This window comes from Mesoplodon bidens, assembly GCF_964165515.1.
Source record: "Mesoplodon bidens genome assembly, chromosome: 18".
In the NCBI taxonomy this organism is placed as follows: Eukaryota; Metazoa; Chordata; class Mammalia; order Artiodactyla; family Ziphiidae; genus Mesoplodon; species Mesoplodon bidens.
In genome coordinates, this window is record NC_138175.1 from 13,587,558 (window position 1) to 13,613,724 (window position 26,167).

A 26,167-nucleotide genomic window follows, 5' to 3' on the forward strand; every position below is an offset into this window, starting at 1 on the left:
AATTCCAAATAACAGACTTTGGGAACATTATTATTTTATTGATATTATACTGCTTTTATCTTTTTGGCGTGCTTTTCAAGCTTAATTTTAGGCTGTCTTAATGTTGAAAGCCAAATCTCACATGCCCAGCGTTGTAGGTGTTTTTCCTGCTGTCTTCAGTGATCTCTGTCAACTGTCAGGTCCCTCTGCTTCAGCCTGATTTCCTGTCCCCCGACTTCGAAGTTACATTCAAATGCTTCAAAACTGTGTCCCCCACACTTAGCTATATATAGGATTGGTGGTGGAATCCCTACATGATCTTATATTTCTCTATTCACTAATATTACCTATGAGTTGAGAAGCTATCAGGAGGCTCCAATTGAGGGGAAAGTAAAAGGATTGTTTATAATGTTCCTATATCCCATTCTTTTTTTTTTTTTTTTTTTTTGGGGGGGGGGTGTTCGTGGGCCTCTCACTGCTGTGGCCTCTCCCGTTGCGGAGCACAGGCTCCGGACGCGCAGGCTCAGCGGCCATGGCTCACGGGCCCAGCCGCTCCGCGGCATGTGGGATCTTCCCAGACCGGGGCACGAACCCGTGTCCCCTGCATCGGCAGGCAGACTCTCAACCACTGTGCCACCAGGGAAGCCCCCCATTCAAAATTTTAATAAAAAGATTTATCATCATATAAAACCTTGCCCATTAATTGGAAAAATACTTATTTCTTCCAGTTGTTTCCCCAAATTGGGTGTGATCTGTTCCTTTATTTCTTAATGTGTCTATTCCATACTGCACAGCTAGCTCTTCCTGATAGACTGATGATGCTAATTTCCTCTTGTTTCCTTTAATGATTAACTGGGCAAATACTCATGTTCCCTTGTTGACTTAAAGCCTGTAGTTTCTGTGTTTGTTTTTCTGGCTCTCCTAATTCTGTTTCAGGAGAAAACACGGTAAACTTTCTCTCACTTTTTCCCCTAGTGAAGCAGAAGTGTGATCTTGAATCTAGGATTTGACAAATTTTCTTTGTGTATAACTCAGGTAAAATAGATACTTGGTAAAAATAATTGTATTACCATAACCTGACAAGAGAACAGAGTAACAAATAAATTTAAAAGGACAAGTTTTTGGCTTTCTTTTCCTCTCTTGGAATGATGTACACTGATTAGCATACTTGATGTCATCTGTTTTCATTCAGTTTCAGAAAAATGTAACATATCTTGACCACCTGACACAGAAATTACTTACCTCCATTCTTTTTTTTTTTTTTTTTTTTTTTTTTTTTGCGGTACGCGGGCCTCTCACTGTTGTGGCCTCTCCCGTTGCGGAGCACAGGCTCCGGACGCGCAGGCTCAGCGGCCATGGCTCACGGGCCTAGCCGCTCCGCAGCATGTGGGATCTTCCCGGACCGGGGTTACGAACCCATGTCCCCTGCATCGGCAGGCGGACTCTCAGTCACTGCGCCACCAGGGAAGCCCTATCTCCATTCTTTTTTGTTCACTATCTATTCTACATCTTGAGTATCTGTGGTTCAGGTGGAATAGTGTCTTTCTCTCTCTCCCCCAACAGCTTTATTATTAAAGTATAATTGATGTGCAATAAACTGCACATACTTAATGTGGTATACCATTTGGTGAGTGTTGATATATGTATACATTCCTGAAACCATCACCACAGTCAAGATAATGAACATATCTATTGCCCTGAAAGTTTGCTCAAGCCCTTTTGTAATCCATCATCCACCTATCCTTCCCTCCTCTCCCCATCCCCAGGCAACCACGTTCTGTCATGATAGATCAGTTTATATTTTCTAGAATTTTACATAAATGGAGCCATACAGTGTTACTCTTTTTTAGTCTGGCTTTTTTCAACATAACTTTTTTAAGATTATCCATATTATTGTGTCTATCAGTAGTTCATTTCTTTTTATTGTCGGGTAGTATTCCATTGTATGTATATACAATGGTTTATCATTCACTTATTGATAGATATTTGGGATGGAATGTATTTTTTAAAATAAATTAGAACCCCGGGGAATTTTTATTTTCTTTGTTCGACTAGCTTTTTCCCAGAGACATGCCAAGAAAGGTGAAGAAAGGACCTACTTGAAATGGTAGCTTGCTTTGCCCTAAATTGACTTTCAGTGATCTGTTTCACTCTCGTGTCTTTGGCAGGCTTTGGTGTTAAGATATTGAGTACTGCCAACATGAAAAGCAGTCAGTATATTCCCGTGCATGGCAAACAGATACGTGGACTGGCTTTCAGCAGTCGATCCAAAGGCTTACTTCTCTCTGCTTCCCTAGACAACACTATTAAACTGACCAGGTGAGTGCTTTGTGGGGAAGATGGGCCCTGGGTTGCCTAGGGTTGAATAGTGTGGAAATTAGTTATCTGTGTTATGATGACCTTGGCTTTTGTGGGGGTGGGATGGGAGATGTCTAAGGCATTGTCTTCTCAAATCCAGCTTCATTGAATTTAAAATGTATTGCTTTAAAAAGTGGACACAGCTGGTGACAAAACAGAACGTGTGGTGTTCCATTTCTTTAAAATTATATATGTTACAAAATATATCTTAAGCCATGCAGGTGAGAGTAACACCCTAGAGTTGGTAGAATGACAATATGGAGGGAGCCTTGGTACTGACACCGTGGAGTCACCATACTAGCTTGGGACTGCTTATTCCTTGTCTGTTCCCGGATTGTGCCTGACAGAATTACCTACCAGGAGCTCATTGTCCTGGGTGCCATGATGACTGCTCTCATCAGTAACCCTCAGTTACTACATTTTATCTTTCACATGCTCTGCAAGTACCCTGAACCAGATCTGAGTGTGCTCCATGCCTTTATCTCATGCCTTTATCTTTTAGAAAGTAGTTCTAACCCACGCACCTAGGGCCACCTAATCTATGACAAAGGAGGCAAGAATATACAATGGAGAAAAGACAGCCTCTTCAATAAGTGTTGCTGGGAAAACTGGACAGCTAGCTATATGTAAAAGAATGAAATTAGAACACTCCCTAACACCATACACAAAAATAAACTCAAAATGGATTAAAGACTTAAATTTAAGGCCAGACACTTTAAAACTCTTAGAGGAAAACATAGGCAGAGGACTACCCTGGGGGTGCATAAGAATCTGCCTGCCAATGCAGGGGATATGGGTTCGAGCCGTGGTCCAGGAAGATCCCACATGCCATGGAGCAACTAAGCCCATGCACCACAACTAATGAGGCTGTGCTCTAGAGCCCGCATGCCACGACTACTGAGCCCGCACACCTAGAGCCTGTGCTCCGCAACAAGAAAAGCCACCGCCATGAGAAGCCCACACACCGCAACAAAGTAGCCCCTGCTCACTGCAACTAGAGAAAGCCCATGTGCAGCAACAAACCCCAATGCAGCCAAAAATAAATAAGTAAATAAATAAACTTATTTTAAAAAAAAACATAGGGCTTCCCTGGTGGCGCAGTGGTTGTGAGTCCGCCTGCCGATGCAGGGGACATGGGTTCGTGCCCCGGTCTGGGAGGATCCCACATGCCGCGGAGCGGCTGGGCCCGTGAGCCATGGCTGCTGAGCCGGTGCGTCCGGAGCCTGTGCTCCACAACGGGAGAGGCCACAACAGTGAGAGGCCCGCATACCACACACACACACAAAAAATACATAGGCAGAACACTCTTTGACATAAATCACAGCAAGATTTTTTTTTTTTTTTTTTTTTGGCGGTACGTGGGCCTCTCACTGTTGTGGCCTCTCCCGTTGTGGAGCACAGGCTCCAGACGCGCAGGCTCAGCGGCCATGGCTCACGGGCCTAGCCACTCCGTGGCATGTGGGATCTTCCTGGACCGGGGCACGAACCCGTGTCCCCTGCATTGAAAGGCGGTCTCTCAACCACTGTGCCACCAGGGAAGCCCGCAAGATCTTTTTTGACTCACTGCCTAGAGTAATGAGAATAAAAACAAACAAAAGGGACCTAATTAAAACTTAAAAGCTTTTGTACAGCAAAGGAAGCTATAAACAAGACAAAAAGACAACCCTCAGAATGGGAGAAAATATTTGCAAATGAAGCAGCTGACAAAGGATTAATCTTCAAAATACACAAACAGCTCATTTAGCTCAATATCAAAAAAACAAATAACCCAGTCAAAAAATGAACGGAAGACCTAAGTAGACATTTCTCCAAAGAAGACATACAGATAGATGGCCAACCATGAAAAGATGCTCAACATCACTAATTATTAGAGAAATGCAAATCAAAACTATAATGAGGTATCACCTCACACTGGTCAGAATGGCCATCATCAAAAAATCTACAAACAGTAAATGCTGGAGAGGGTGTGGAGAAAAGGGAAAGGGAACCCTCCTGCACTGTTGGTGGGAATGTAAATTGATACAGCCACTATGGAGAATAGTATGGAGATTCCTTAAAACACTAAAAATAGAACTACCATACGACCCAGCAATCCCACTACTGGGCATACACCCAGAGGAAACCATAATTCAAAAAGACACATGCTGCGGCCTTCCCTGGTGGCGCAGTGGTTAAGAATCCGCCTGCCAATGCAGGGGACACAGGTTCGAGCCCTAGTCCGGGAAGATCCCACATGCCGCGGAGCAACTAAGCCCATGTTGCACGACTACTGAACCTGCACTCTAGAGCCCATGACCCACAACTACTGAGCCCATGTGCCACAACTACTGAAGCCCTCACGCCTAGAATCTGTGCTCCACAGCAAGAGAAGCCACTGCAATGAGAAGCCAGCGCACCGCAACAGAGTAGCCCCGGCTCAGTGCAACTAGAGAAAGCCCACGCACAGCAACAAAGACCCAATGCAACCAATCAATCAATCAATAAATTATTTAAAAAAGACACATGCACTCCAGTGTTCATTGCAGCTCTATTTACAGTAGCCAGGACACAGAAGCAACCTAAATGTCCATCAACAGAGGAACGGATAAAGAAGATGTGGTACGTATATACAATGGAATATTACTCAGCCATAAAAAGAAACAAAATTGGGTCATTTGTAGAGACGTGGATGGACCTAGAGACTGTCATGCGGAGTGAAGTCAGAAAGAGAACAACAAATATATTAACACATATATGTGGAATCTAGAAAAATGGTGTAGATGATCTTACATGCAAAGCAGGAATAGAGACACAGACATAGAGAACAAATGTATGGATACCAAGGGGGAAAAGAAAGGGGTGGGAGGAATTGGGAGATAGGGATTGACATATATACACTATTGCTATTATGTATAAAATAGGTAACTAATGAGAACCTACTCTATAGCACAAGGAACTCTACTCAGTGCTCTCTGGTGACCTAAATGGGAAGGAAATCCAAAAAAGAAGGTATCTATGTATACGTATAGCTGATTCCTTTTGCTGTACAGTAGAAACTAACACAAGATTGTAAAGCAACTATACTCCAATAAAAATTAATTTAAAAAAAAAAGTAGTTCTGATTAGATATCTCTTAGTTGGCTTCTTATTTAATTTCTGTAGCTAAATCTGAGGGACGTCATGATGCCTGCTCCAGGCCTGATATACCTTTTGACTTTTCAAGAATGCTTCAGCTTAATTTTACCCCCAAAATCAATGTACCATTATGTTTTATGTATATCTATATGCTATGACTTATTTTAGTAGTGTTGAAAAATAGGGGGAGAAAGAAAGGTTAAATAGCAAAGTGTTATTAATGACTACCTCTGGATGATTGGATTATAATTTATTTTTATTTTTCTTATATGTGTTTTCTAATTTTTCAATATTAAATATTGATTACCTGTGTAATAGGTAGCTATGGAGAAGGTAATAGGGGTAGAGTAGGGAATGTACTGTCTATCTGTCCCTTTAACTTATTCTTTTACTTCCTTACAGCTCAGGAGGAAAACCTGTGTCCCCCAGAACAAATATTTTAGCATTAAAAGGAGTTACCTGGGCAGTCCCTAGGGGAAATTGGGAATCCAGATAGTTTTGGTGTGTGGTTATGTTCTTAAAGGATGATCATTAAAATGATAATCTTTACATCTTTCTTCTGTATTTGATTTTTGTAATGCATAGTTGTAAAAGTCTTTTTTAACTCCACAGCCTGGAGACAAATACTGTGGTCCAGACTTACAATACTGGACGTCCTGTCTGGAGCTGCTGCTGGTGTCTTGATGAAAACAATTACATGTATGCTGGATTGGTCAACGGTTCAATTCTGTTGTATGACCTTCGAAACACAAGCTCTCATATCCAGGAGTTAGCACCTCAGAAAGCTAGGTAAGGAGCCACCTGTAGGTAACAGCTTTCTCTTAGACTGTTATTGTATTAATCCTGTCTTTTGAGAGTGTTTCACAGTTGATCAGAATTCCTAACAGAGGGCAGTTCTCTGAGTCCACTGATCTATTCTCACTTCAGAATCAGTAAGATCCTTAGAGTTTGTGTTCATGATAGTTCATATGGTAGAAAGTTCTGGTACCAAATATAACCAGATTCACCCAACATGCCAAAATGAAATCAGATCTGTGTTCAGAACCCAGCTCCACCATTTATGAGCTGTGTGACCTTGGTCACATTTCTTGGCCTGTTATGAGCTTCATCTGTGAAATATGGTTAGCACAGTCTTGCTTTAATAGACACATGTCTAACACACAGGAAGAGATCAGTAAAGAGCAGCCCCATAAAAAGTGATTTAGGGCTTCCCTGGTGGCGCAGTGGTTGAGAGTCTGCCTGCCAATGCAGGGGACACGGGTTCGTGCCCTGGTCCGGGGGGATCCCACATGCCACGGAGCGGCTGGGCCCGTGAGCCATGGCCGCTGAGCCTGCGCGTCCGGAGCCTGTGCTCCGCAATGGGAGAGGCCACAACAGTGAGAGGCCCGCGTACCACATTAAAAAAAAAAAAAAAAAGTGATTTAAAACTTCCCTGATCCACAGCTGAACCAACTTGGTCTAAGAATACCATATTACTATGATTTATCCATTTATAATCCAGTCATAGAGTTGGGAGGTTTGTGAAGTTGGCCCAGGTTCTGAGGATGGGTAGCCACCAGCATCACTTTGGCTCTTCAGAGTGTACAAGAAGCGGGTAGAGCAATCTGAACATAAAGACATCACTATAGTAATAATTGTTTACTGAAACCTAGCCTCAACACTGGGGGGTTTTCTTTTCATTTGGGTTGAGTGGAACCGTTCTTCAGTGATGTGGTTCATGGGCCTGAAGTTGACTGATGTAAGTTGATACAAATACGAACTCCAGGCAGACAAGGTGACTGCCATTGATGTAGAGGATCCACGTAGAGTAGACAATAAAATACAGCAAATAGCAAGGGAAGAATATGTATTCGTTTTTGTTTTAGTTTGCTTAGGTTAGCTTCATTATGACAAGGAAATGAAACAAAGCAGGCAACATGATCACTTTGGCAGCTTTAGCAGAAACGAGTTCATAGGAACATAGTCTGTAGGCTAATATTTCTGAGAGAACTCTTGGCGTGCAGTCTGGGTCATATGATTGAAGAAAGACATTTAGAAAATCTCTAAAGAAACAATCCTGTTTCTGAATTAAAAAGTAGTTGCATTAGGCTGTTTTGTTTGTTTGTTTTTTGGCTGTGCCACACAGCTTGTGGGATCTTAGTTCCCTGACCAGTGGTCGAACCTGGGCCCACAGCAGTGAAAGCACAGATTCCTAACCACTGGACCGCCAGGGAATTCCCTAGGCTGGATTTTAATTGAGGGGGTCTGTCAACTACAGCTTGGAAGCTTTAGTTTATTAGATGTATAAGCTGAATTTCCTTCCTGACTTTTCTTGTGTATGTGGCTAACCCCATTTCCAGAAGCTTCACGCCAATCAGATCTTGTGTTTGTAATCTTGTACTTTTAAATTTCCTAGTCCATTTTTCTCCTGTTGCTTTTAGAGCATGTGGTGTCTCCTCTGAAACTGAATGTGGAATATTATATGTATGCTCTTTTGTTTCTGCAGAGTGGGTTGGTAGTTTTATTAGCTATCAGAGGATAGTGACCCTCAGAAGTTTTTTAACCTTTTCTATAGAGTTAGGAAAGTCCTCAAGGGCTCCTGGTAGTGGGGTCTGGAGCAATCCAAGTATTGGAAGGTGAGGCATGATTTCCTTTCTTTCCCTTCAGATGCCCGCTGGTATCCCTGTCATACATACCCAGAGCTGCCTCGGCTGCATTTCCATATGGTGGGGTGTTGGCTGGAAGCTTGGAGAATGCTTCCTTTTGGGAGCTGAAAATGGGCTTTACTCATTGGCCTCATGTGCTGCCCATGGAGCCTGGGGGCTGCATAGACTTTCAGACAGAGAGCAGCACCCGGCACTGTCTTGTGACCTACAGACCGGGTGAGTGTTGTTGGCATGTCCTCGTGGGACCTTTGTTTTGTTTGGGAGCAGATTGGTAGAGGGGAGAAAAGGAGAGCCTGTCCTAGCCTTCAGGAGGTACTGGTAAGCCCCTCACAGACTAATAGCTCTTGCTACTACAGTGAGGACAGTGGCCCCAAGTTCTTCCATAGAGCCTGTCTCCCTTTCCTCACTTGTGTGAACTGGGACATACTTGGCCAGGTACTCCTTGGAAGTGAATTAGCCCCTTTAGGAGCCCCTGTGACTTAAGACAGTAGTGGAATGAGGAGACCTGCGCTTGAAGCCACTGAGCTACCCTTAGATCAGTTTCATGTTTTCTACTTGCCCCTCATTTCACTTAAAAGAAAGGCCCAGATAAGGGGAGTCATGTAGAGAGCCCAGACTCTAGGCTATTAGCTGTTCTTCCTTATTTGGGGCCAACAAACGTAAGTGAAGAGTAGATGGACAACCGTAGTGGCCCTAGCCAGCTGAACTTCTCATGGCCTCCGGAACCAGGACTGCAACCCTTGACTACCAACCATGCTAAAATTCACTGGTCTTTCCTAGCTGAAAGGTATGAATCTAAATTCCTGATGAGCTATATTGATGGTCAGGCAGATGTTTTATAAGAGAAAGTCATTAAAGTGCTCATACTTCTGCTAGTTGTGGATTGACCTAAGCATTTTAAGTTTTGTTTGAGCTGAGAAGCTGCTTCAGCAGACTCTTCTTTCCCTTTTGGTTTTAGTCATCTAGGTCCTCTATCTCCAAGGATTTGCTGTGACTTCAGAAAGCTTGAGGATCCCATTTTGTTCGCTAGCTTTTGTCTGCCTCCCAGCAGAACCACTTGTGTATGTTTCCCCTTCTGTACTAATATGCGCTCACTTCATATGTACAGTTCCAGGGATTAACGGGGTCCTGACTGGGGGAAGGAAAAAACCTTGTAGTCGGAACCCTTAAGGAAGACAAAAACCCAAACAGAGGTCTGGCCGGTTACTGTGCTTTTCCTAAAAAGGCTAGCTCATTCTCAGAATTGTATCCCTCATATACAAAAACCTATTGTAGATAACTTGCTTCATCCTAGCCTAGGGTTCTGAATTTCATTTGTGATGTATTATTTTGTTCTTGTTATGTTTGCTCTGTAGCTATTCATGATGGTTTGATAAAATTGTGCCCTTTCCACTCAACTAACTGGTAACCAAGTTAACCTTTGGCTAATTTCTTTGGACCATCCCCATGGATCAATACTGATTTCTCTGTCTCATAGATAAAAATTACAACACCTTACGAAGTGTACTCATGGAGATGTCCTATAAGCTGGATGATGCTGGAGAGCCAATCTGCTCCTGCCATCCTGTACAAACATTCCGTGGGGGACCCACTTGCAAACTACTGACCAAAAGTGCCATTTTCCAAAATCCAGAGAATGATGGCGGCATCCTGGTGTGTACCGGGGATGAAGTGTCAAATTCTGCCCTGGTGAGTAGTCTGTCAGCTTTTTATACTGACTTATATAAAGCAAAGAGCCAAAATTCTCCATAATTGCATGTATCTTCATACGTGTGTATGTGTGGTTGCTTAGTTTATTTTTTACACAAGTCACACTTCATTGATACATACTACTCTATAGTTTGCTCTTTCCCATTTAACTTCCTGTTTTGGATATCTTTCCATACCAATATCTTTAGATGGACCTCACTCTTTTTATGTGAGCTATAGTGTCTCATGGGCCATATTGTGAACCTTTTAAAAAAAGCGCTACCTTTTAAAAAAAGCGCTACTTGATGTTAGGCAAAATGAAACACACGATGCCTTCTGTGTGGTGTCCTTGAACCCATAGAGCAGCACTGTCCAATTATGTCACACGGGCCATGTGAGCACTTGAAAGTAGTTAATGTAAATGAAGAAGTTAATTGTAAAAATTTTATGTAATTTAATTTAAATGTAAAGAGTCTTACGTGGCATACTGTATAACACAGGAAACTGCTTAAGGCACTGTGGTGACCTAGACGGGAAGGAAATCCAAAAAAGAGGGGATATATGTACATGTATAGCTGATTCATTTTGCTGTACAGTAGAAACTAAAGCAAATGTCTTTTTTTGGCTGCGTTGGGTCTTCGTTGCTGCACACGGGCTTTTTTCTGTAGTTGTGGCGAGTGGGTGCTACTCTTCATTGCGGTGCGCAGGCTTCTCATTGCGGTGGCTTCTCTTGTGAAGCATGGGCTCTAGGCGTGCGAGCTCAGTAGTTGTGGCTCATGGGCTCTAGAGCGCGGACTCGGTAGTTGTGGTGCACGGGCTTAGTTGCTCAGCAGCATGTGGGATCTTCCTGGACCAGGACTCAAACCCATGTCCCCTGCATTGGCAGGTGGATTCTTAACCACTGCGCCACGAGGGAAGGCCCAAGAAGATGTCTTTTTTTTAGAGATGTATACTTATGTTTATAAAGGTAAAATGACATGATGTCAGCAAAGAAAAAAATAAAATCAATAAAGCAGGTATGGTAAAAGCTTAGTAATCTGGGTGATAGATGGCTCATTGTACTATTGTACTTTTTATTAATTTTTTTTTCCACAATAAAAAACTTTTTTAAAGGAGAAGAAAGCACCAGTTAGAATATAGGCTCCATGAGGGCAGAGACAGGGACTTTTTGTCTTGTTGACCCTTCTTTCCCTAAAAGAGTTCTTGGCACATAGATTGAAGGGGTGAATACTAGGCTTGGTTTTCAGATCCACTCACAGGTAGACTAATTGCTGATTTTAGTAGGTGAGGCCATACATGACCTATGTCAGGTGTGTTGGCTTTGTGCCACCTTGTGAAGGTTAGGGACAGTCTGTTTTGCTCCGCAGGCAATGCTGTCTCTGAAGTGCTTTCAAAGTTATGTGATGATAAAGAATGCAAGTCCCTAGCTGAATTGAAGGGACCTAGCTGACCTTTATCTCTGCTTTTCTTTTTTAGCTGTGGGATGCTGGCAGTGGCTCGTTGCTGCAGGAACTGCAGGCTGATCAGCCTGTCTTGGACATCTGCCCATTTCAGGTGAACCATAACAGCTACTTGGCTACCTTAACGGAGAAGATGGTCCACATCCATAGGTGGGAGTGACCATGGTCTTGAAACTTGTCGGACATGCTGCTGGTTAATGTTAAATGTTGTTTGTTAGCACCTGGCAGCCCTGAGCAAGATCTGTGCTTATTGTCTGTGGCCTAGAACTTTTGGGATCGTGGCAGTGTCCATCAAAAGAGTCAGTGTCGGGCTTCCCTGGTGGCGCAGTGGTTGAGAGTCCGCCTGCCGATGCAGGGGACACGGGTTCGTTCCCTGGTCCGGGAAGATCCCACATGCCGCGGAGCGGCTGGGCTCGTGAGCCATGGCCGCTGAGCCTGCGCGTCCGGAGCCTGTGCTCCGCAACGGGAGAGGCCTGCGTACCGCAAAAAAAAAAAAAAGTCAGTGTCTGGTACTCCATCATGTTATACATTTCTTGGGGGTAAAAGCCTTCATGAATCTTAGTTGAGAATAATTTTTTTGTTGTTGTTTTTTTTTTGGCGGGTTTTTTTTGTTTTGTTTTTGTGGTATGCGGGCCTCTCACCGCTGTGGCCTCTCCCGTTGCGGAGCACAGGCTCCAGACGCGCAGGCTCAGTGGCCATGGCTCACGGGCCCAGCCGCTCTGCGGCACGTGGGATCCTCCCAGACCGGGGCACGAACCCGCGTCCCCTGCATCGGCAGGCGTACCCTCAACCACTGTGCCACCAGTGAAGCCCGAGAATAAATTTTTTTTTTTTTCTTGCGGTATGTGGGCCTCTCACCATCGCGGCCTCCCCCGTTGCGGAGCACAGGCTCCGGACGCACAGGCCCAGCGGCCATGGCTCACGGGCCCAGCCACTCTGCAGCACGTGGGATCTTCCCAGACCGGGGCACGAACCCGTTTCTCCTGCATCGGCAGGCGGACTCTCAACCACTGCGCCACCAGGGAAGCCCGAGAATAAATATTTTTGATCAAACTTTCTGCTGAACCTCAGAGAGTATCCTCCCAGAAGTCATTTAGGATATGTGTGTGCACCAAGCATTTCCAGAGGATGTGACATCCCACCAGAGTGGTCTTGTCACTTGAGCTATATGACTTGGGAATGCGTATGTTCCTGAAGGGACTATCTTCCTGACGCTGCTTGGATGCAGCCTGGATGCAAGAGAATCTTTAGTTGAACACAAGAGGACACTGTAGAATCTTCCAAAGGATTTGATCTATTTCTGACCTTGCGGGCTGATAACCTTTTAGTAACTTGGTCTCATCCCTACAGAAGTGTGTGGTAGAGCACATCTGGTCTGCTTTGTGGCAGGAACAGTAATGTTCAGATGTGCAGTGCTGGGATATTGGTAAACCCAGTGATGGTGGTGGCTGATGAGCTGTAGACCCTTCCCTAATGCTGAGTGTATTGAGTGCATCACATTGTGGGAGTCAAGGAAAGAGACCAGTTGTTTGAGCAGTGAGGAAGACTCACTATTTTTTTCTAGCCAGCTTAGGATCTCAGGATTGGTTTTGTATAAGCCAATGCTTTGAAGGCCACTCTTTGTCCCTCTCACTAGGAAAAGATGAGCCATATGTCAGAGCTCTTACTTGAGTCTCCTGGTATGAGAGATCAGGAGCAGGGGGCTAATAACCAAGAGAGGCTTACAAAAGAGAAGCTACTCCGACTGCTGTTGAAAGCAAAAGAAGGACTTGTCTTTTCCATTTTGAAAGAGTTTGTCTCTGAATAAAGTCAGCCCCTTGGAGTGAGGAGCCATTCTTGAGCGTGTTTAGAATTCCCAGGTTAAATCCTTCCCCCAGGTGAAACTGATGTTTGATTCCAAGTTCCTCTGATTTGCCTCCCTTCCTAACTTTAAAAAAAAGTGTTGTTAGTAAAACAGTTATTCTTAGGAAGATAATAGTGGTTGGAGGCCTATGTGGTTTGCAGGGAGATGCCCACCAGCTTTCATTTCAGCCCTGGATTGTCCAACTTTGGGAGCTGCACTTTTCTCCCATAGAGGGCTCACTTTATATCTGTTTGCTTTGCTAAAGGCTACTCTTCTAAACTGTTGTCCACAACAGAACATGTCTCAAGGTGTGTGCTCCTTGTTCTTGGGAGCAGGATGGCTAACAGTATGATTTTCTTAAATAATTGTAGAAATTTTATTATTTTTATTTTAAAACAGTTCTGACTGGTCAACTCCTGAACTGTTTCCAGCATTTCTCACCAGCAAGGGGTTATTGCAGTAGATTTCCCCAGAGTTCCACATTCTAGTTGTGCTTTCCAGAGCCTGGGAAAGAGCCCCCTTTTCTAGAGGAGGTGTTCCTTTTGACATGTGGATGATTAAGAATGACTGCCCAGGCCTAGAGCTTCAGTGGCAGAAAAGGATTTGAATTAAAAAGCAGAAAAGCAGAGCTCATCTGGTTTCAGCTGATGATAACAGAGAGGATGCAAGTGGTCAGGCCCTGGCTGCCTTTGTCTTTGGCAGAGGCAGAACCCAGGGCAGGGTTAGGATTTGACTAATGTTGAAGTACACTCAGCTGATGCTGATTAATCCCCCCAAGTGTAGGAACCAAGGGACTTGTATTACTAGGGAAGTTGGAAGAATCTCATGTCTTACCAATCCTTGCATTCCTGTAGTAAATTTAGATGTTTTAGAAGCAAATTCTTGGGACTGATTTCTCCAAAGGAAAAAACCTTTGCCCCTGCCCCCGCTCTCCCCTGCCCGGCAGGAGAGATTACCTCTGTAGACCCAGACTCTGCCCCACCATGTTCCCTCACCCCTGGCTCTAAGGTTGTTTTCCCATTTGAGGGTTTGGAGTTAAGCAGACTCAAAAATATTTTCTTGTTGTATCTATCCTTATACCTGCTTTGAAAACCGGACAGTGGGATCTCTGTTCATGTTCTGTGTTTTATGTTTTAATGTTAATATGAAAATAAAGCATTTACCATGTGTACCTACTCCTGATGTCTTTTGTCTTTTTTTTTTTTTTGGCTGTGTTGGGTCTTAGTTGCAGCACGCGGGATCTTCATTGCCATGCGCAGGCTTCTCTCTAGTTGTGGAGTGCAGGCTTCTCTTTAGTTGTGGCATGCGGGCTCTCTAATTGTGGTGCTCGGGCTCCAGTGGTAGCCCTGGAGTTGGCCATGACCGCAGTTCCTCTCATGAAGGTGGGATCCTGACAAGGTAGAGAGAGTGACAGTACTTAACATCACTAGACAAACAATATGGCCCTTCCCTCACCTGAGTCACTTGCTGCCTGAGTCAAGGAAAGGAAACAAATACATTAGCAGATGCTAACATTTGCTTCTCTGATTAAGACCCCTCTCCCCCCCGCCCTCCCGCCAAAAAAAAGACGTGAAATTCCTTTAGGAACCATAGTTTGTACAACTTGGCAGATTGTTGTAAGGGAGGTAGAACACCCACACTCCAGAATACTGGGTTCTTCTCTCTGGGTCTTATAACCCTAGACAGTCTAGGGTTCTCACCCTATGTGACAAACAAGTTCAGATCCCTTAGCTGGATAATTTGGAGTGCCTGGAAGTATGTTATTCCATTTTTCATCCCTTTACTCTTTTTTTTTTTTGCAGTACGCGGGCCTCTCACTGTTGTGGCCTCTTCCGTTGCGGAGCACAGGTTCCAGACGCACAGGCTCAGTGGCCATGGCTCAGGGGCCTAGCCGCTCCGCGGCATGTGGGATCTTCCCAGGACCAGGGCACGAACCCGTGTGCCCTGCATTGGCAGGTGGACTCTCAACTGCTGCGCCACCAGGGAAGCCCCATCCCTTTACTCTTGTTGGTATTAAACCACTGCTGTCGTTCCAGCTCAGTAGTCGTACTGTTTTGTTTCTAAAAATTAAAAAATAATCAGAATAGTTCATTTTAGATTTATAATAACAGCTTACATTTACTGAGTATGTACCTAATGCTGTGGTATACCTTTTATTTGAAAGGAACTCTCAGAGAAGTGGAAGAATTTGCCCAGGTGTGGTGGCCATGAACATGAGCCTTTCAGATCTCCGGCCAAGGAGGGCATAATTGACTGCTGTTCCAGCTGCTGAGCTCTGAAATCCACTACTGCTTCACAGCAAGGCCGCACTTTCCAAGGGTTGCTCCCAGCCAGTAACTGAGGATGGCAGGGATACTAAGGCAGGCCCATTTCTGGGAGATGCTGAATGCCTGACAGGCACCTTTAGCTTGAGGACTCTCCAATGGTGTTGGCCAAACTTTCTTAGACTTGAACTTCAGTCTAAGTTGTTTCCACCTAACCATCCTTGCTTCCTCCCTCTCTATCTCTACTTCACACAGGGTGAGATCTGTGTATTTGACTGCTCTAATTGCCTCATCTATGTGGAATCATGCAGTATTTGTCTTGTTGTGACTGGCTTATTTCACTTAGCATAATGTCTTCGAAGTTCATCCATGTTGTAACATGTATCAGAATTTCCTTCCTTTTTAAGACAGTGATGTTCCATTGCATGCATATACCACATTTTGCTTATCCATTCATCTGTCGGTGGACACTTGAGTTGTTTCCACATTTTAGCTATTATGAATAATGTTGCTATGAACGTGGGTGTACAAATATCTCTTTGAGACCCTGCTTTCAATTCTTTTGGGTATATACCCAGAAGTGGAATTGTTGAATCATATGGTAATTCTGTTCTTAATTATTTGGGGAACTGCCATACTGTTTTTCCGCAGCAGCTGTGCCATTTTACATTCCCACGAACAGTGCATAAGAGTTTCAGTTTCTCCACATCCTCTTCAACTCTTGTTACTTTCTGTTTTGTTTTTTTTTTTTGTCGGGGGGGGGTTGTTTGTTTGTTTGACAGTAGCCATCTGAATGGTGTGCGGTGGTATCTCATTGTAGTTTTGATTTGTATTTACCTAATTATTAGTGATGTTGAGCATTTTTCATGTGCTTATTGGCTATTTGTATACCTTCTTTAGAGAAATGTTTATTCAAATCCCTTGCCCACTTTCATGTATTTATCGATTTAAAAAATTTATTTATTTTATTTATTTATTTTTGGCTGCATTGGGTCTTCGTTGCTGCGCGTGGGCTTTCTCTAGTTGTGGCGAGCGAGGGCTACTCTTTGTTGCGATGTGCGGGCTTCTCATTGCAGTGGGTTCTCTTGTTGCAGAGCACGGGCTCTAGGTGCATGGGCTTCAGTAGTTGTGGCACGTGGACTCAGTAGTTATGGCTCGTGGGCTCTAGAGCGCAGGCTCAGTAGTTGTGGCACACGGGCTTAGTTGCTCCACGGCATGTGGGATCTTCCTGGACTAGGGCTCGAACCCATGTCCCCTGCATTGGCAGGCAGATTCTTAATCACTGTGCCACCAGGGAAACCCCCCTTGCCCACTTTTAAATTGGGTTGTTTGGTTATTTGTTGATGCCTAATCCCCTTTTGTTTTCTGCTTCCTGGTAGACCTAGATAACACGGGTATGCCAGGAGTGTTCCAGGAAATTTGGTAAGATGGGGATGATTGAGGCCCAAGAATAATAAAGACCAGGTGGCAATGCTTAACTTCCAGAAGCCAGGAGACCACAATTCCATTATTACCAGCAAGATTGAAGAGCTGCCTAAGGGGTCTTGACCAGCAGGGAGTTGGGGAGAGAGTTAATAAAAGACAGCATCCCTAGGGGCAAAATAGACACAGCCAATGAAGGTGCTTTTTAACATCTATAAACAAAAAATTCCATAAGAAAGGAGGGGCAGGAGACTAAAGGTGGTCATCCCCAAAGGTCATGCTCCTTTGCTCAGTTTCTAGACCTGAGCCAATTTTCAGATCCAGAACCCATTGATGAATAAGTAGTTGGGAGCCTAGAAACAAAGACCCTACAACACCATGCCAAGCATATGGTTCCTTCAGTCTTTCCCCAGAGAGACTCAATGGCCATTTACTTGGGTGACTATACACTGACAAAAGAGAAATAACCAACTATTTGAGGACCATTGGACATTTGGTCCGAGTTGCCTTTGATACTCAGACTAAAAGTATCATCATAGGTCCCTGGCCCCTGGGGACCTGGTACTATAAATGGAGTCCTGGCTAGATTATGGCTCACAGTGGCCCCACTGGTTATGTGGACTCATCCAGTGATCATTTCCCCAGTCCCCAAGTATATAACTGGAAATGATCTAGAATAATCTAGACCTAGAAACACTAGATCATTGTGAAAATAATCTGGAAACGTGGTGTTTCTGGCCTGTGCGGTAAGAATTACCATTACAGGGACTTCCCTGGTGGCGCAGTGGTTAAGAATCCGCCTGCCAATGCAGGGGACATGGGTTTGATACCTGGTCTGGGAAGATCCCACATGCCGCGGAGCAGCTAAGCCCGTGCGCCACAACTACTGAGCCTGTGCTCTGGAGCCGATGAGCCACAACTACTGAGCCCAGGTGCCACAACTCCTGAGCCCGTGTGCCTAGAGCCTGTGCTCCACAACAAGAGAAGCCACCGCAATGAAGAGTAGCCCCCGCTCGTTGCAACTAAAGAAAGCCTGTGCACAGCAACGAAGACCCAATGCAGCCAAAAATAAATAAATTAATTTAAAAAAATACCATTACAGGAAAGACAAATGTAAACCTTGGAAACTGCTCTCCAATCACTGGCCAGGATAATAAATGAAAAGCAATGTCGGGAATTCCCCAGCAGTCCAGTGGTTAGGACTCAGCACTTTCACTGCCATGGTCTGGGTTCAGTCCCTGACTGGGGAACTAAGATCCTGCAAGCCGCATGGCGTGACCAAAAAAACAAAAAAAACAATGTCTTACTGAGTATGGAGGATGGTGGAGATTAGTGCCACCACTAATACCTACAGGACGCAAGTATGACCCTGAAAGACAGTGGAGAGTGAAAAAGATTCCAATGAGTGGAGCTGCAAGCTGTGCCCTAATCTTTCCACTTTGTATGGAAGAAGTGGTTTAAGGTGAGAATATAAACAGATTCCTGGGCAGGGTCCAGCAGCCTGGTCTGGGATAGTGGCATGTGGTTGGACTATATGGAGAAGGCACAATGTGTAAAGACTTTTTATTATAGGACAATGCACACCAGAACCTCTACCATGGAAGAGGCATTGAACAACCAAGTAGGTAAAATGACTCGACCAATTGACAGCCATCCTTCAGCCACTGTAGACCTGATATGTTGGGCCCACGAATGGAGTGGCCACGGTGGCAGAGACGGAGGCTATATATGGGCCCAAAGTCTGTCTGGGAGAATGGACTGCCACTTACTGCCAACCTGTCAGCAACAGAGACCAACACTGAGTCTCTGATATGCCCTTTTCCTAGAGAAGATCAAGTAGCTACTTTGTGGCAAGTCAGATACAATGGGCCTCTTCCTCTTGAAAAGGCCAGCAGTTCTCCCTTATAGGGATAGCTACCTATTCTGCGTGTGGATTTAACTTTCTTGCTCTCAGGGCCTCTGCCAGCAGAATGCCAGATTGAGGCACAGATTGCTACACAACATAGCGCCTGATCCAGGGGATCCACTGTACAGTAAAGGGATTGCAGAAGTGGATCCATGACCATGGGATCTGTTGGTCTTGTCATATACTATCCCATCCAGAAAGAGCCAGCTAATAGCATACTGATAATGACCTTCTAAAGACATAGCTGAAGCACTAGCTAAGAAGCAACACTGAGAGAATAGGGTGTCATTCTTCAGGATGCAGTGTTAAGAGACCTCTATTGGTGCTGTTTCCCCAGCAGGCAGCATACATGGGTCCAGGAACCAACATGGGGAAACAGGAGTGGCTCCATTTACTGTCTCTCCCAATGACCTGGGTGATTTTGTACTTCCCATCCCAGCAACCTGGGCTCCACATCATTGAAGGTCCTGGGTTCCTACAGGGGTGCACTTTGCCAGAGGACACAGCAAGGGTCCCACTGAACTATAAATTATGGCTGCTACCAGAGCACTTTGGGACCTTGTGCCCAGGGACCAATAGGTGAGAAGAGGACTCACCATGTTGGCAGTGGTAACTAACCCTGATCAACAGGAGGAAGTAGGGCTGCTTGTACATAATGGGAGCAAAGAGAAATGCCCAAGTGGTCCACTTGGATGCCTTCCGGTGCTCCGTTGCCTCTCTAACTGTGGACAGACATGCAACAATACCACACCAGGATGAAAAGGTTAATATGCCCACTACCAACACCACCCCTGAAATGAAGGCTTGGGTCACATCACCAGGTAAGCCACCAAGACTTCTGAGGTGCTAGCTGAGGGTAAAGGAAATTCAGAATGGAGGAAAAAGAGGATGAATACCACTTGCAGCCCTGAGATCACCAGCAATGATGGACATTAGTTTATCTCACTAACCTCCCTCTTCTGAGTTTTTCCCTCTGAAAAAGAGATCCATGGAAACTATAGAGTAGCTGTTCATCAAATTTGTGTAGAGAAATAAACCTATGGGGCACAAGGGATGGAATATAATGGTCGTGAAAATTTGCCTCTCAGATGTCCAATTGTGGGGACTGTAACTGACCAGCTGCTGTGCTCTGAAATCCATCGCTGGGTTCACTCAGGCCACACTCCCCAAGGGTTCTTCCAGCCAGTGACTGAGCATGGCAAGAGATGCTAAAGCAGGCCCATTCCTGTGAGGCTTTAATCCTAATAAGTTTCTTCCACAGCGAACCCTGTCTGGAGATTGCTTCTCACAGAGCCCAGAATAACCCACCAGGAGGCAAATGGTGGATTAGATAAACCCAAACAGTCCAGGCTGGTTCTTCTAACTACAGTGCTATCCCCAAGGCAGGAAGTACATAGGAGGTGCTCAGAAAAGAACTGCTGAATTATAAATGAGTACATCTAAAAATGGCATGTTGAAAAGGGGTTAATTTTCCTAGGAAGGCTTCAAAAATACTGAGACTTTTGAGCTGAGCATGAAAGGAGAAGAAAAAAAAATTTTTAGGAAGAAAGTGTTAGAACTTCATGGGTCAATGTCACATCTACATGATCTTGAAATTTTGGATATGGCAAAGGTCAGGAGGTGCTTGAGGAAAGAGACCACTGATGCAGTCCTGCACTAGAGCAATAGTTGCCAAGGACTGGCAGGGACCAGTGCTGCCTTAGTTGTTAGGAAAGCATATTCCTGTATTCCATAATCAGAAACATTTGAAAATTGCTCCAGGTGATTCAGCTGCACAGTCAAGTTTGGGAAAGCATTCCTGTATTTTGGAAGCTGCCATAGTCCTCAAATGGGAAAGATGGTAAGAAGTCAGGGGAGGAAAGTGCTCGGGCCCATCACTTCTTTTCACCTTGCTTGCCCAAACAACGAGAAGAACACTTAGAGGGCTTCAGGGAAGTCACTTCAGCCACTGAGCAGTGGGAGGAGCAGCTTGGCCAGCTCAGTAAGCCTTCATTGATTGCCCTCTATGTGCCCGACATCATGCTGAGCACTGAGGGTACTTGTGAGGTGGTTAAAGACTCTATTAGCTTGGGCTTCCCTGGTGGCGCAGTGGTTGGGAGTCCGCCTGCCGATGCAGGGGACACGGATTCGTGCCCCGGTCCGGGAGGATCCCACATGCCACGGAGCGGCTGGGCCCGTGAGCCGTGGCCACTGAGCCTGTGTGTCCGAAGCCTGTGCTCCGCAACGGGAGAGGCCACAACAGTGAGAGGCCCACGTACCACACATACACAAAAAAACAAAAAAACACTCTATTAGCTCTTGCTTGGTGATTAAACCACACCCCGGCTGATACCTCTCCAACAGCTTCCCAATGCACTTAGATTTAAGTAGACTTAAACCTAGTGCAGTTGTTTTCTGTTTATCCTACGTGTTCTTTGTTACTTTATTCCCACCTTTTTGCCTTCTTTTGGATTAATCAAATGCTTTACACTTACACATTCTTGTACTATTCTTTTAGTGTTTATCATAGACGCCAGGGCCTAGCAGTTACAATCTGCATCCTTCTTTATATGCTATGGGAGTCATATATTTCACTGTTACACAATGTTAAAAATCTCTCATTATCGTTGTTTAAAACAATATTAATTGTCCACATATTTACCCTTCCAGTGCTCTTTATTCCTTCCTGCAGTACTATGCTTCCATCTGGGATCATTTTCCTTCAGCCTAGAGTACTGCAGACCATCTAGCAAGGAATTACCTCACTCTCTCAGCTTTAGTTTGTCTGCAAATGCCTTTTTTAACTATTTTATTTATTTATTTATCTTTGGCTGCATTGGGTCTTCGTTGCTGCGCATGGGCTTTCTCTAGTTGTGGCGAGCGGGGGCTACTCTTCGCCGCAGTGTGCAGGCTTCTCATCGCAGTGGCTTCTCTTGTTGCAGAGCACAGGCTCTAGGCACGCGGGCTTCAGTAGTTGTGGCATGCGGGCTCAGTAGTTGTGGCTCGCGGGCTCTAGAGCGCAGGCTCAGTAGTAGTGGCACACAGGCTTAGTTGCTCCGCGGCATGTGGGATCTTCCCAGATCAGAGCTTGAACCCATGCCCCTGCACTGGCAGGCGGATTCTTAACCACTGCGCCACGAGAGAAGTCCCTGCAAATGTCTTTATTTCAACTTTTTTGAATGGATCTAATTACATTTTTAAAAACTTATTGAGATCAAATTCATGTAACATAAACTCCACTATTTTTTTGTGTGTGTGTGTGGTACGCGGGCTTCTCACTGCTGTGGCCTCTCCCGTTGCGGAGCACAGGCTCCGGACGCGCAGGCTCAGCGGCCATGGCCCACGGACCCAGCCGCCCCGCGGCACGTGGGATCCTCCCAAACCGGGGCACGAACCCGCGTCCCCTGCATCGGCAGGCGGACTCTCAACCACTGCGCCACCAGGGAAGCCCAAACTCCACTATTTTAACAATTGTTAAGTGCACAGTTCAGTGGTTTTTAGTATAATCACAATGTTATGATTGTGATTATCTGATTCATCACCATTATCTGATTCCAGAATATTTCCATCATTCCCAAAAGAAATCCCATACTTCTCAGTTCTCCCCTGCTCCCATCTCCTGGAAACCATTAATCTACTTCTGTCTCTGTGGATTTGCCTATTCTGGATATTTCATATGAATGTAATCCCACAACTGGTGGCTTTTTGTCTCTGGTTTCTTTCACTTAGTATTATGTTTTCAAGGTTCATCCATGTTGTAGCATGTATCAGTACTTAATTACTTTTTTTTTTTGGCCGTGCTGCACGGCATGTGGGATCTTAGTTCCCCAAACAGGGATGGAACCTGTGCCCCCTGCAGTGGAAGCACAGAGTCTTAATCACTGGACCACCAGGGAGGTCCCTAGTTCTTCATTTTTGAAGTACAATTTCCCTGGGTGTAGAATTCTAGGTTAGCAACACTTTTTTTTCTTTTGGTATTTAAATTATGTCATTCTACTGTTTTCTGGCTTTGATAGTTTCTTAATGAAAAATCAGATATGCCTGTTATTGGTCCTTTGAAGATAATGCATCTTTGTCTGCTTTTAAGATTTTCTCTTTCTCTCTTTGATTGTCACCAGTTTTACAATGGCATGCCAAGACTGTCTATGAACCAGGACGTGGGCTGTCACTGGACACTGAATCTGCCAGCACCTTGATCTTGGCCTTCCCAGCCTCTAGAACTATGAGAAATAAATTTCCATTGTTTATAAGCTATCCCATCTATGGTATTCTGTTTTTTGGGGTTTTTTAATTTTTTTTAATTTTTTTTTTTGGCCATACCACTTGGCTTGCGGGATCTTAGTTCCCCAACCAGGGATTGAACCCGTGCCCCCTGCAGTGGAAGCATGGAGTCCTAACCACTGGACCACCAGGGAATTTCCTATAATATTCTGTTAAAGCAACCCACACAGACTAAGATGTCCAGTCTGCTGTTTATGTTATCTAATGAATTTTAATTCAGTTCTAGAATGTCCATTTGATTATTTGCATAGAATCCAATTTTCTGTTGAAATTCTCTATTTTCACCTATTTTATCTATCTTTTATTTTCTATAGCATACTAGTCACAGTTATTTTAAAGTCACTATCTGATGAGTCCAATATCTGAATCATATGGAGTTTTTGCTGACTTTTTGTTTTTGGTTATTTAGTTTAGCTTAGTTCAGCTTTGTTTTGTTTTTAGCATGCCTCATAATGTTTCATTCAAAGCTGGACCATGCAGATTAAAAATTATAGAAGCTCTGGATGGTATTAATCTTTCTCCAAAAAGGTTAATTTTTCTTCTTATAGACAGAGTACTGGAGGGTCACCTTAACCCCACTGAGGCATGTTTTAAGCTTTATTAGGCCCATGGTAGTTTTGCCTTTTCTTCTAGGACAAGGTCCTTACCCCTGGGGTGTTATCCTTCCTCCTGCAATATGGCCTTTGTTCCTAGGGTGTAACACTTCTGAGGTCTCAGTTAAAAGCCAGGGGTGTTTACCAAGGCCTCTACACCTCAGCAGGGTCCAAGCTCCAAGCTGAAATCTCTCTCAATTTATTGCTCTCTCAGCTATTGTTTTCTTCAGGATTTGTTGGAGTCTGACTCTGTGCATGCACAGCTTAGGAGACAGTCAGCCACTTGAGAGAAATTTGTTCACAGATTTCTGGCTCTTTCTCTGTGGTTTCCTTCTCTCCAGTATTTTGACCTTTAAGTCCCAGCCACTTGGAGGATTCTGAACTCCTACCTGTATATTTTCAGCCCAATAAGATTACTGCTTTCTGCAAGGGCTCAATTCTTCTGGGCCACAATTTGGACAGTCCCCTCAGAAAAAAATCTGGGCTGGAGCTTCCCTGTGTACTTCTCTTTTCTCAAAGATTGTAGCCCCCCATTTCCTCACTGTATTAGTTACTTTCTAACCCCTCAAAGGATATTTTATATATTTTCTCTAGTTTTTATGGTTTTATTTCAGCATAAATACAAATTTGTATTTGTACTCATATTTGGGATCAGAATCCTCCCCAATTTCATGTATATATAGGGCCTGCAGGGCCTTACATGATCTGGCCCTTGATGGGTTCTCTGACTCCTTCTTCTAGTCCCCTCTTTCCTCATTTCAATGCAGCCACATAGGCCTTCATTCTGAATGCTTATTCCCTTGTCTTGAACTTGCACTCGTCATTAACCTTTGCTTTTGGAACTCTTTTGTTATGGTCTAAATGTTTTTGTCCCCCCTAAATTCATATGTTAAAATCCTAATGCCCACTGTGATGGTATTAGGAGGTGGGGCCTTTGGAGGTGCTTAGATCATGAGGGTAGAACCCTCATGAATGAGATTAGTGTTCTTATAAAAGAGATCCCACAAAGCTCCCAGCTCCTTCCACCCTGTGAGGACACAGTTAGAAGTTGGCTGTCTGCAACTCATAAGAGGGCCTTTGCCAGAACCTGACCATGCTACCACCCTGATCTTGGACTTCTAGCCTCCAGAACTGTGAGAAATAAGTTTCTGTTGTTTATAAGCCACCCAGTGTGTGCTATTTTGTTATAGAAGTCTGAACAGACTAAGTATCTTTAGGTCTGCCCCCCCCTTTTTTTTTAACAAATTTATGCCAATTCACTCTTAACTCAATGATCCCTAGCTGCCATTATATAAAATCTCCTCCCCACCCCAGTCATCCCATTTATCTTTTCTTTCTTTTTTTAAAAAATATTTATTTATTTATTTGGTTGTGCTGGGTCTTAGTTGTGGCATGTGGGACCTTTGTTGCAGCATGTGGGATCTTTAGTTGCAGCATGCAAACTCTTAGTTGTGGCATGTGAGATCTAGTTCCCTAACCAGGGATCGAACCCAGGCCCCCTGCATTGGGAGTGCAGAGTCTTAGCCACTGGATCACCAGCGAAGTCCCTATCTTTTATTTTATTCATAGTACTTATACTATCTGAAATTATCTTGCTCTTTATTCACTATCTTATTGTTTATCTCTCATATAAGCCAGTTCTTGAGCAATGCGTGACATATTTTAAAAAATGCTCAACACATATCTATTGGATGAGTTACGGAAGTGAGGATCAAGAAACAAAGGGTACAGTAAAGGGTGAAATGAATTCCTAGTTTGTGATAGAGACAGTCTGTTTTTATTGAAAAGTCACTGAGTCCAGGCGACCCAGGTCAGGTCAACCCTCTTCCCACTGGCCTGTGGGTTTGTGCTTTCTGTAAAGTCTGACTTGCCTGACACAGCCTGAGCTGGCCAGGTTCCCAGATTTCTCTCAGTTTCTTGCTTGTTGGTCAGTGTGATTTCAAGATAGGCACATATACTCTTCCCTACCTCCAGAGGCAGTCTGTGGCCAGGTCTAGGGTTTCCTCACTGCAGGCTGTGAGATGGGCAACTGCTGGCTTCTCTTAGCGGTTTGTCAATTTCTGGCCTTAAACTGGCTTAAAAAATAAACTCCCACTTATTGTCTGCGCACATGGAGACCCGTCATTGAAAATTAATGACCCTTATCCAGTGGTTAGGACTCTGTGCTTTCACTGCTGAGGGTCTGGGTTCAATCCCTAGTCGGAGAACTAAGATCACACAAGCTGCGTGGCATGGCCAAAAAAAATTAATTAATTAAACAATTAAAAAAATTAATGACCCTAAGTGACTTTTCAAGAACTTCAGGTCTCTAGCCTGCCTGAGATTTACCTATGCCACATATCTGTTAAGGAACATGTACATTTATCTGTTCTACCCTGGGCTCTCTTAGTCAATGCTCACGGTTGGCAGCAGCCTTCGCACCACATTATGGCAGTAGCAGGAGTGAGTTTTGGTAGAGATGTCAACTTGTCCTCATTCCTAGAGATAGAGGCCTGTGTCAGCCACAGTGGGCAGTTTGTACCCCTAAAATATTCTCAGTCTCAGGGGTTCATTATGAGGCCCATGAGCCCCCACCCGACCTCTCAGGTTCTAGTTAGGTCTGGTCTGGTCTTCACTGCCCATTTGTGGGTCAAG

General features: G+C 44.4%; 1 protein-coding gene across 2 annotated transcripts in view; it reads left to right on the top strand.

Annotated features, from left to right (window-relative positions):
* RFWD3 (ring finger and WD repeat domain 3) overlaps positions 1–11,551 on the top strand; it is a 40,212-nt gene extending 28,661 nt beyond the window's left edge. For both annotated transcript variants that reach the window (XM_081217248.1, XM_081217249.1), the window contains exons 9-13: positions 2,148–2,298; positions 6,064–6,240; positions 8,098–8,312; positions 9,574–9,785; positions 11,262–11,551. In XM_081217248.1, coding sequence (XP_081073374.1) covers positions 2,148–2,298; positions 6,064–6,240; positions 8,098–8,312; positions 9,574–9,785; positions 11,262–11,405 — 899 coding nt within the window. In that variant the 3' untranslated portion in view covers positions 11,406–11,551. The remainder of the gene's footprint in view (positions 1–2,147; positions 2,299–6,063; positions 6,241–8,097; positions 8,313–9,573; positions 9,786–11,261) is intronic.
* The last annotated feature ends 14,616 nt before the right edge of the window (positions 11,552–26,167 follow it).